The following is a 12,088-nucleotide window of genomic DNA, read 5'->3' on the forward strand; positions in this document are numbered from 1 at the left end:
TGAATTTCAACCTAAGAGTTGATTATTGTAATATGATCATCATAAATTTTAAGGACGAGTCAACCTCTTGTAACTCAAGCAAACACTAGTGAAATTATTTTAACTGGGCGTGACCCCGTGGTTTTTCCCTTTCCAGGGCTTTCCACGTAAAAATCCTTGTGTTTTATTTCTCTTATGTTTGTGTGATGGATATTCGTACAACACCGAGACAAAAAATTCTAACTCTATCGTCGCTTAAATTCTAGCCGCAATAAGATCGAAATAAATAAATTGTTGAGTGTTTTTAAGCTTATCTTTTAGCTCTGAGTAGACACAAGGCTATATAAAAATAATAATATTTAAAAAGTAAATACATAAATGATAAAATATGGCCTAATATCTTGCCACAAAAAAGATATATGATAATTATATCTCGGTAATTACATAAGATACGTATTAAAATTTTTCAGACATAAATTGAGCCCACATATAGGCAACCGATTAACCTAGTCCGATCTGTTTGACCCATAATATCAATATCAATTGGGCTGACTCGAGCTTAAGTACTTTTGAGTTTGGAGTAATTTATACAATATATTTTCTGTCAAAGATAAAAATGAAATTATCATAAATTAAATTAACCAAAATAAAAAACTATAAAAAAGAATAATAATTAATGATAAAGTTGTCATAGATATGAAAATGTTAAAATAAATAAATATACAAGTTATGATATAGTAATTATACCCACCGATGCTTAGCTCGGTTGGTGCGCGTGCTCGGGTGGGAACCCCCAATACCGAATTAGAATCCCTCGATCGGCAGTCGCCCCTTAAGTGGGGGTCCCTAAGCGCCGGCTGCGGGTTCAACGATGTGGGTGGCCCAGTAGGTCGGCCGGGGTTTACGGACCGCCAGGCGCCTGGCAAAGTTAGGATAGCAGCGGACAGTTCCTCGTCATAAAAAAAAAATGATATAGTAATTATATATATAAACTTTAGAAGCACGTTCCAAACTAGGAAAGAACTTTTGCTTGTACCCTAATACTTTTTTTTGTGCTATTATAACATGGGAAATTTTGTATTGGGCTGTTGGGCTTAATAGGCTTACAATGCATCAAGCTGCTACTATAGGACTCCAATATCAGCCCAACTGTTTTATAAAGAAGAGGGGAAATTTTTTTTTCCAATAGAAATATCGGCAAAATTATGATGAATAATGTACGATAAACTGCTTTCTGAAGATGAGTATTGATAAAAAAAAAACAGAAAAATTTTGATATCATATGGAATGAGGATAAAAATATCTCATTCAGTTTCGATTGGGGTAATTTACTTACTGTTTTATTTATTAGTTCTTAATCATAGTTCTATTTAACTTTTTTTTTTCTGTTCTTAAATTTATTTTTTGTGCTAGGAATATATATTTTATATTATCATTCAAAAAAATTATTTTTTTACAAAATAATTTTACAATTAACTTTATAAAAAATTATAACCAATCCAAAAGAACCCAATACGTCACAAAAAATCGCCTTAAATCATATACGAATCTCTAAGCATATATAAGTTGCTCTAATATAAATTCGGGTCATCCAAACTCTAATTTCAGCAAATTTATAGTTAAAATAAATGTCTCGAAGTTATGAATCCAACAACACCAAAATTGATCCAATCCGAGCCCAAATGGGTCCAAATCGGGGGGCCGGAAGATATTGGAAGGTTCAAAGCATACTTTGGATGACCAAATGATATCTAAATATAACATGCTTATAGTCAAATCGAGCGTCTTGACAAAATGAATCCAATGAGCCTAAGATTGTTTAATTCATACATCATTAAGGGATTTAAATGCACAAATAAATGTTATATGATTAGGGGAATCGATATGAGCCGTCCAATATAGCACACCGAATTTGGCATGGATCTTCTTCATATTCATAGAGCGCACCACTCATACAAATATATAAATAGGCACATGCTCTCTTTATTAAGGAATCATTTTGCTAGATATTAGAGAGAGCTTTGAGGCTTCAAGGATTTTAAAGTTCTACTCAAGCACCATCGCTTGGCCACAGATCGTCACCGAACCACCGTCCGTCCACTAACCGTCGTTTGATCATTTCCCATCTGGTGGTCGTCGTCGGACCTCCGCCGGCTCACCAACCGTCACTGAACTACCGCCAATCCTCTGACCTTTGTAGGACTACCGCCCATCCGTCGACTGGTGCCAGACCACCGCTAGTATGTCAATCGCCATAGAACCTCCGCCCGACAACCTACTACCATCGGACTATGCCCATCCGCAAATCGCCAACTATTGTTGGACCTCAGCATGTTTGCAGAACGTTGAATACAGTTAGGCCTCCGCATGACCGTCGACCATCTCTATACCACCTCCCATCCGTCAATCACCATCAGACCTCTGCCCGACCTTCGACAGCTGTCAAACCTCCGCCCAGCTGCCATCGACACACCACATCGACCTTCATTGCCCACCGACTATCATCCTTCTGACCACCATTGCCCGAGTACGATATTCTGACCTCTATCGCCCTTCAATTGTGTTCCCTCTGGCCTCTATTGCCCACCGAGTATGGTCCCGTTTCGATCTACATTGCCCGTCAACTATGGTCCCTCTGACTTCCGTGGCCTGCCAACTACGGTCCTTACGAGCACCATCGCATGTTGCATAAGATGACTTCAACCGTCATCGCCCGCAGACTACGGCCCCTCCAATCCATCGTCACCCCCAAACTACAGTCCCTTTGACCTCCATCACCCGCCAACTATGATCCCTCTGACACTGTCGTTTGTTTACCGTCAACTACGGTCCCTCTAACCCTCATTGCCCCACCAACTACGGTCCCTATGACCCCATTCACCCATTGATTACGATCCTTCTAACCTCTGTCGCCTGCCAAGTACAGTCCCTCTGACCCAAATACGCCTGCCAACTACAGTCCCTCCGACCTTCATCACTTACCAACTATGATCCCTCATACCACCATCTCCCGCTGAATACAGTTCCCTCGACCCTCGTGCCAGTTGACTATGGTCCCTCTAACGTCTATCACCCACCCACTACAGCCCCTTCGACCCCCATCATCCTTTAACTGCAATTCCTCTGACCTCTGTCACCCATCGATAATAATCCCTCCAACCCCCGTTGCCCGTTGACTACGATTCCTCCGACCACTGTCGCCCGCCGACCACGGTCCCTCCGACCTCCCTCACATGCCGACTAAGGTCCCTCCGATCTCCGTCGCCCACAGACTACAGTCCCACCAACTACCGTCGCCTAACTTATAAGATCCTACCGACCAAACGAACATGCCCATACTCTCTTGAGAACAACTTCAATATCTCTAGATTCTCCCAACTCCCACCATGTAATGTGCTATATATGATGCATATTTGTTACATCGATCCAAGGCCTTCCCTCCTAGGAAGGACCTTATTAGTAATCAATAATAAACATTAGTATAATCATTTTAACTGGGTAAATCCCATGATTTTCTCTTTTTTTTTTTAATTTTTCACATAAAAACTTGATGTCTCTTATGACTATTACATCCCTCTCTCTTATCTATCTTTGTGTTGGATCTTCATACAAAATTTAAATGTTAAACTCTATATCTCTCTACTGCCGCAAATGTTTCAGAACCCAACATAACCATTAAAATTCTTAAATTAATAGACTCCAGCTCCAGACATTAATCTCTACTCAGTCATCCTGATATTTGTCAAACTCTCTCATTTAAGCAATCTCGATCCTATCCTATGTTTCTGCATTCTCTCGTTCGATTGTTTTTGAATGCTCATTTGCAAGTCTTCCTAGATTCTCACGTCTTGTAGATTATCATGTAAAGCTTTATACCGACATGATCTCTTAGAACTTCAGCGATAAACTGTCTGTTGTAATAATTCTAGAGAGAGAGAGAAGAAATATTGTCAAAATAACCAAATGTCCCTAGTAATAATTCTAGAGAGAGAAACAGAAAATTGCTAAAATGAGCAGAAGATTGTTTTTTTTATCAATATAGATGGGCAAAGCCCCTAATTTTCCCAAAAAAAAGTCATCCTGATATTTGTCAAACTCTCCCATTTAAGCAATCTCGATCCTATCCTATGTTTCTGCATTCTCTGGTCCGATTGTTTTTGAATGCTCATTTGCAAGTCTTCCTAGATTCTCACGTCTTGTAGATTATCATGTAAAGCTTTATACCGACATGATCTCTTAGAACTTCAGCGATAAACTGTCTGTTGTAATAATTCTAGAGAGAGAGAGAAGAAATATTGTCAAAATAACCAAATGTCCCTAGTAATAATTCTAGAGAGAGAAACAGAAAATTGCTAAAATGAGCAGAAGATTGACTCACGGCTTCTTTGTCCCTGTTGCTGAACTGCAGAGAAATGGCCCCACCGTCACTATTATTTAATTTTTGATCTTATCTCCTTCCTTGCTACTTTGTTCTGTAAACTATATTTAAGGATATAAAAGAGTTGAGTTCTTATTTAATCGAATAAAGCTCGTTAAATTTATATTGAGCTCAAGCTCGACTTAAAATATGAGGTTTAAGTTCAGCTCAAATACTTAAGGGGTTTTGTTTGGAACAGTTTTTTTATTGTTTCTGAAGCAACTTATAAGTACAAAATTTTTAATTTTTGTGCTAAAAAATTATTTTAAGAAGCAGTAAGAAAGCCATCCCAAACGAATCCTTAAGCTCGATAAAAAAGCTCGAGTCTAATTCAATTTGGAGCTCAATTTCTTATTTTAAAACTGCTCAAAAGTAATAAATTAGGCTAAATATGAAAGTCTAAGTGTTAATTAATATTTATCGAGCCGGCTCCACAATTAAATAAGCAAAGTCGGGCCACCCCAAGCTCATATAACAAATGACTCGAATTTAACTCGAACTCGTTGCTCGATATGCTTAACTCGTGAACTACTTAATGAGTTGAGTTAGAGTTGACTCACGAGCTGGTTTAGATAACTTACACCCCAAAATTATATCGTGATATAGTAAGTCACGCATAAATGTTAATTAATTAAATAATTTTTTTTAATTGAAATGGCATTATTTGACCATTAATGCATCAGGGCAACTTTAATGACTGTTTGATTTCACATTCCTAGAGGTGTCAATTTCGGCTCATGGGTCGAACTCGAAACTGACCCGGCACTATTCGGGTTCGGGTTGACCCGACCCGTTTTTGCAAACAGATCGATTTTCTGGACCCGAACCCGACCCTCTTCAGGTTCGGGTCAACCCGACCCAACCCGCGGGACGCGACACTGCCCGGCTGCAGCGGGAGCTGGTCGTGCGACGCAGCGGAAGCCGGACTCGCATGACTACGGGAGAGGGACTCGCACGACTGTGGGACGCGGAATTGACGCCAGAAACTACCCAACGGCAGCAGTGGGCAGTCAACAGTGCCGCAGTGGGATGCGTGACAGCAGAAGCTGGTGGAAATGGGAGCGGGACGGGCAACGCAACAAACCTGACCCGGACGTGACGCGACGCAGACCTGATGTCGGATGTGACGCTACGCTACGCAACGGGGCGGGTCATTCCGGGTCATTCCCAGGTTCCCGGGTCAACCCGAACCCGGCCCGCTTCGGGTTCGGGTCAACCCAAACCCGAAATTTTCGGGTCGGATTTTCAAGTCGGGTCCAATATTGACAGCTCTACACATTCCCTTATAGTGCTCATATAGACATCACATAACATAACTTTGATCTATTAGATATTTAAGCCCATACTAACAATTAGAGAACAGCAAAAGCTCTTTTTTAAAATCCGATAATGATGGTTTAACCTTTCCCCATTATGGAATTAATTAACCATTTTAATGCTTAAAAAAGATTCCACTATTTATCTAAAGTTCCATACAAAAGTGTAATATCGCCATCAGCTACGGCTAATTAGGCACATGTCTGGTTATTGAAGAATTTAGTTCATTAAAATAAGGAATCTCAGGCCAAGACTTCCAATTTGGTAGGCTAATTGCATATTTTCTTAATATAAAAAAAAAATATATTATCATTTTGATAACAACAAAAAAAAACTCAGTGACAGGATTAATCAGAAAATTTTATTTTCATAAATGCAAAAAATAAAATAAAATAAAAATCATTGAAGTGTGGCTACTTAGCTTTGACAGAGGCCATAAGAATCCATGAAACTCAGAATAAACTCTTAAGGGAGGTGGATTCTTTTTCGCCTCTTTAATGGATTTCTTAATATTATTATTTTTCTGGTAAGCAGGCCTCATGCCTTTCCTGCTTCTTTCCTCTCTTTTCTCTTCTCTTTTCCTAGCCTTGAGCTATTGATTCTCCTATCAGGTCCTAATCCTAGAAGAGGAGAAATTATTCTGTTCAGAGATCGGACACAGAATGCCGTCCGGAGACCAATCCGACTGCGTCACGTCAGCAGTATCGAGCAAGGGGTACGTGGCGCATTCTAGTTGGTCTCCGGATGACGTTCGGCGTCTGCACAGAATAATTAACCCTAGAAAAGAAATTTGGGAGCAAAATTAGCGAGTATGGAATTGAAAATAAAAAAATAATAATAAAAAATAATAAATAAATGATTATTCCACCATGGAAATTTCCATTTGGAGAAGATTTCTAGCTACTAACAGCAACAGGAAGGAGCAAAAAGTAAGAAGAAATTGGTAGTCTTATTCAAAGGTTCTATGCAAGCATCCAAACTCTTCCAGTAATGCCCAACTTTTCCACACTAAGATTGAGTGCAATAAAGAGGAATCTAAAGAACTGTATAGTTCAAAGGTAAATGTTGAATTGAAAGGCAGAAAGTGTTCAGAAATAGTAAGGCGTGTTGAACCTATACATCATGATCTCAAACAAAACCCAATAAAAAATGTAGAAATCAATAATTGTTCAAAAGTAAAAAACTCATTAGTCTATTTGGCAAATATTCCTGCATGAACTGAAGACAGTAACTTATAATAAGGAGGTTTAATAACAAAAATCTCACAAGTGTTATTCACATTATATGACCAAAGTGTGAACAACAACAGGATAATTTATGAAGTATCAACAAAAATTATATATAAGTTCAAACAATTAAAAGCAAGGGCACAAGATATATAATCAGGTAACCAGACCTCTTCCAAGCACAAGAGATTCTATGAACAAGACAATGTGAGAATGACATCGATATTGACTCGATAACTAAAACAAGCTGCAACTAAACACTTACATAGAAGCCTGGTTGAATAGCTTCACTGGACTATCTAAAAAGACTCTCAGAAGCACATTCTGAAAGCTACATGAAGAGAGAAAGAAAAACCAAAGAAAGAAGACGAAATAGGTCACCTGAATCCTGCTTAAGTGTTTTGGAAAAAGATTTTACCCAATGGATTCCCTGTTATAAGCACGGAAGATTTATTTCAGAAAAACCATCCTGATCCATTTTGACTTTGCAGGGACTGCACCATTCCTCTAGGCAATGAATCTGCAAAGTCCATTGATTGCATGGTGAAAGGTGATTCAAATTTCAATTCATTATTGATATTATTCGATTGAGCCGGGTGATAAGCCTGGTTCATCTGCATCAGATCATCATGGAAAGGAAAGAACTGTGAATTGTTTGCTCCTTCGAAGAGATCGCCACAAACTCCATTCATCGAGCCATAGAAGTTGCTTCCAGCTTGAGCCGGTGCATGAATAGAACCCGGGTTCGGCTCCTCATTGGCCAAGCCTATCTCGCTGTTAATATTGCCATCGTACTGATTCATCAGCTCGATGATCGACTTCTGTCCATCATCCGGAAGGCCTATGCCCGATAAGTCGAAAGGACTCGACGTGTTGATAACTGTGGATTGCAAGACACTCTGATTCAACTTAGACTGTGCAAGTGAAGCACAGATGGTCTGGGGCTTGCTCTCATTCACCTGAAAACCAGTCGCACAGAAACTAGGAAGACTTGTTGGGTAGCCGGAGAGGTATTGTTGATTGTTGGATCTCACGCCTCTATCCATGACCCCAATCTCATAATCGCTACGAGCGAATTTAGACTTTTCGTTACGGATAATGATGCCTTGATTTGACATAATTTCAGGCTCAGAATTTGCAGACCGTTTTCTGATAAACTCCCTGTAACCTTCTTCCTTAACAGCATGGTGTGGCCCCATATAGAGGTCATTTCCTGAGGATGTGCTGGTGTTGAAAACATTGTTGACATCCAGTACTGGATTTGTGTTACCAGCCTCCTCACTTTTTCCATCATCAACCCCTTCAACATCATATTCACTGCTGCTGCTGCTGAATGAGATGGTTCCATTGCAATTATTTCCTGAAGATGGCGGTAGACAGGCATCAGGATGAAGCTCCCTGAACAGGATCTCCTCCTGTTTAACAACAGCTAGCCAGGTTGCACTCTCCTTGGCAGTCATCTTGTCCTGAAGGCACTTTGACTGCCGCACCAGCCTACGAATCTTGTCAATATCTGGAGACATGTGCTTGATGACAGCAGTCAGTACTCCAACCTTCCAAGCCTTCTTGAGATCATGAGGTTTCTTATATGGAGGAGGCAGCTGGTCATTGGTAATACCCAGCTGAGGCCACCACTCCTCATTTCCTGTTGGCCACCATGGCGGTGAGATGCCCTTCTCCAACGGAAACCGACGTTGAGGTGGGTCACAATGTTGCATCAAAGCAGATAAGAGTGATCCCAACGTGGTGTCCTGAAGCTCTTGCAAAGAGTAGGGGCTGACAGGCCTGGAGTTTTGCTCACTGTTAAGGCCCCTGATCCCATTGTCAGCCTGGTATTTGGCAATTGCTGCAGGCCCATTACGATCGAACCTTACCTTCTCCTTCCACCAGCCACGCAGATTATCGGAAGCACCGCTCACAGGTTTTCCCTTCTCTGGTATGATTCCATATACGAATCCCTGAGCTTTACAAACTTCCATCATCTTCAGCATGTATTTGAGTATGCCATCCTGTGCTCGGGACATCTTTTTCCTCCTGGCTTGCTCCTGAGACTGGCGCTGCTTCGTGGAATCGCCAAGCTCCTTGTTCTTGTTCTGCTGCTGTTCTTTTAGACGTTTTAGCCTCAGCCTATCCCTCCACATACGACGCTCTAGCTCTTCCACATCCAGGTCATCATCACTCTCATCATCATCAGGCAAGGATTCTGGAAAGTTTTCCGGTGGCGGGTCCACCAGATCACCATCAATTACAGAAGAATCACCACAGGCAGTGTGTTGAAGATGGCTGAGGTCAGAAGGAGGCTTTTGCAGTATCGAGAGGTAACCACTACTTTTTTCATGGCCAATGGACATGAATTGGCCAAAATCTAAGCCACCAGAGAACGTCATGGCTGCTTCAATAGCGATCCCACCCATGAAGTCCAAACACAACAGCAGATTAAGAAAATATAGATTGTGGTTTAAGCTTGAAAAATAGAGTAACAAAACGGCCTGCAACATGAAGTCGAATCATCATTAAACAAGCGAAGTTAATAAAAATGCAACAACAATGATTGCCTAAACAAAATAAATAAAGCATTTTTTCTTTCTGGCTTGAATGCCTATAGGGAAGGAACTTAACATAAAAATAGAACAATAATAACATGGATTACTGCACTTCCATGCCTGACAAAGAAAATTTGCGTTATTGAAAAACTAATATTCATATAAATCAAAACAAAGAAAACTGAAGAATTAAGAAAGCCATTTCTACATGCAACTTAGCACTGGCTATAATAAACTTCAAAATCTTCAGCTTCGAAAGAAGATCCTAATGCCTGCAAATTTGGCTATAATCTTTTCTTAATAATAGGACAAACATAATATGCTAAGGAAAAGAAAAAATGTAGAACTGGCAAAACTAATCCTAATGAGAGAAAAAGAAAAAAGAAAAAGAGAGAATTTTTGGGCTGCTTCCTCATGCAGCAAAAAAAAAGAGGCTAATTTTCCAATAGCCCATAATTAACGATTGTTTGGCTATACAAAATTCGGATTTAGAATCCTAAAATTTATTTAGCACAACAATTACTAAATCTCCTGAATCCAAATAAATTGGCTGGTTCTCATTGAGTTTTCATGGAGATAGTGTAGTAGTCGACACCAATAAAATCATCCTTGTTACCATCATCATCTTCATCAACCCATTAGCAAGCCAGTCGAGCCTCCACCACCACCCTCCCCCTCCTTCCACCTAAATCCCCAATTCACAACTATGCCTTCCTTTCTTGCATCTTCGACCACAATCACAACAACAAGAATATCCTCAACGAGCTCCCATCGCACTCGACTGCCTCAGCCTCACCATCGACCTCGATGATCTATATTTTGGGGCTCAACTTTTATAATTTCTAAGGTCTGCATCATGCACTTGGTCATTATGAGACAGGAGAAATACACAATGAAAACGGTGAGAAAGCTTGGAAGTTAAATCCAGCTCCACACATAATTTACAAAATCCTAGATTTAATGAATAACAGAGGTAAAACAACATTTACAAAGTCATAGGATTTAAGGATGCCAAAAAAATGACAGGATTTAGATTTAAGCTAAATCCTACCTAAATCATGCAATCAAACAACTCCTTACACTTAGAAACAGCGAAACCAAAACAAAAATCTTATCCTTTTATTTTTTCTAGACTATTATATTACCACTCAAAGACAAAATAGATTAACAACCTTAAATAATAAGTTAGTTTTTTTTTTTAAAAAGGCTCATTAGTATAGTTAAAAAAAATCGTATTTTAAAAATAGATGATGTTACTTTTGCTCATTTGGTGTTAGTAAACGAAATCATTATAAGGGACTTCAAGAGAATTTGTAGAGTTTAAAATCGTAGTTGATTTCTAAATGATGAATCTAATATTTTTCCATCATTTCTGTTTTCAAATTTCAATCAACCAAATGGGCCATAACCATAACTAAAGATCATAAACAGCACCTTAATCAAATAAGCAATACTGAGAACACAGAACAACAGCCACGAATCCAAAAGTTTATGCATAAAAAAATAAAAATTTGTCTCCAAATGAATAAAAACAATTAAAAGTTAGGATTCATAAGCAAGATTAGACTCCAGATCTGGTAAGATAAACACGCAAAATTTCTAAAATTAAACTTGAATGAAACCACGGCACGATATCAATATAACAGACATCAGAGATTACAAACAAAACATTTATCCGATTCCAACTCTAATTAGTCACCCTCCATCCACTCCGCTCAAACAAAACAAATTACCGAACTGTTTACACGTCCAAGCTGGAAAGGACACAATCCGAAACGAAGAAGGATGAGTAAACATAAAAACGATGTTGAAGAGAAACAAATTTACATATACGCAAGCAGTACAACTGGAAAGAGAAAATAAAAAGCTTCAAAAAAAAAAACACGATTTCGTTTTCCTGCAGAAAAAATCGTCCACAACAAATCCTGATAATTCAAATCAGATCATAACCCCATCGCCCATATTTCAATATTAAAGGAAAAAATTGCGGCAGAACCAAACAAATTGCTGCAAAGAACACAGCATATACGATTCCTTTCAAGCTGAAAGGGTAAATAGAAGCTCAAACGCCATAAGAAGAAAACGAAGCTAGAAGACGAACCTCTTCAACACTCCCTACTCCATCAGAACTCCACTGGAAAGCACAGAGTGGGCAGAGATGCAGATAAGAGGGAAGAAGTTTAGATGATGATTGTGATGAGTCTTTCGCAGCAGGAGAAAGGCTACAGTGCGCGCCTCTATTTCTCTATCTCTCTCTCTCGCCTTCGACTTCCGTTGGCTTTTGGACAAGATGATGTGAGATTGAGAGCAAGTGAAAAGCGTTAGAGTAGCGGTGGAGGTAAAAAAGGAAGGGGAGCTTACCGCAGTCAATACTAACCGTAGTTAGATTTCGGCTGGTGAATCTTACCGCGGTGCTGAAGAAAGTGTGGGATCCGCGTCCGTGCGTTTTGCGCTGGCTGCGTTCGTGAAAACGAAGCATTTCTGCATTTTTTTCTGTTTTACATTTTAGCCGCCGCTAAAAAACTATCAGCTAAGATGGATTTAAATAATAGAAAAACTTAGCATTTTATTTACATATATATTATAAAAAATTTATATATTTTTAT

The 12,088-nt window shown here is 39.4% G+C and overlaps 1 protein-coding gene across 1 annotated transcript; it reads right to left on the reverse strand.

The window, feature by feature from the left end:
- Positions 1–7,009: 7,009 nt before the first annotated feature.
- Positions 7,010–11,805, reverse strand: LOC110107124 (protein ETHYLENE-INSENSITIVE 3-like 1a). Its single transcript, XM_020837290.2, has 2 exons — positions 11,584–11,805; positions 7,010–9,428 (listed from the first exon to the last, which is right to left on the reverse strand). Exon 2 carries the CDS (start codon positions 9,351–9,353, stop codon positions 7,395–7,397), a length of 1,959 nt encoding a protein of 652 aa, XP_020692949.1. The 5' UTR covers positions 9,354–9,428; positions 11,584–11,805; the 3' UTR covers positions 7,010–7,394.
- Between the last annotated feature and the right edge of the window lie 283 nt (positions 11,806–12,088).

This window comes from Dendrobium catenatum, unplaced genomic scaffold (genome assembly GCF_001605985.2).
Source record: "Dendrobium catenatum unplaced genomic scaffold, ASM160598v2 fragScaff_scaffold_1448, whole genome shotgun sequence".
Lineage (NCBI taxonomy): Eukaryota > Viridiplantae > Streptophyta > Magnoliopsida > Asparagales > Orchidaceae > Dendrobium > Dendrobium catenatum.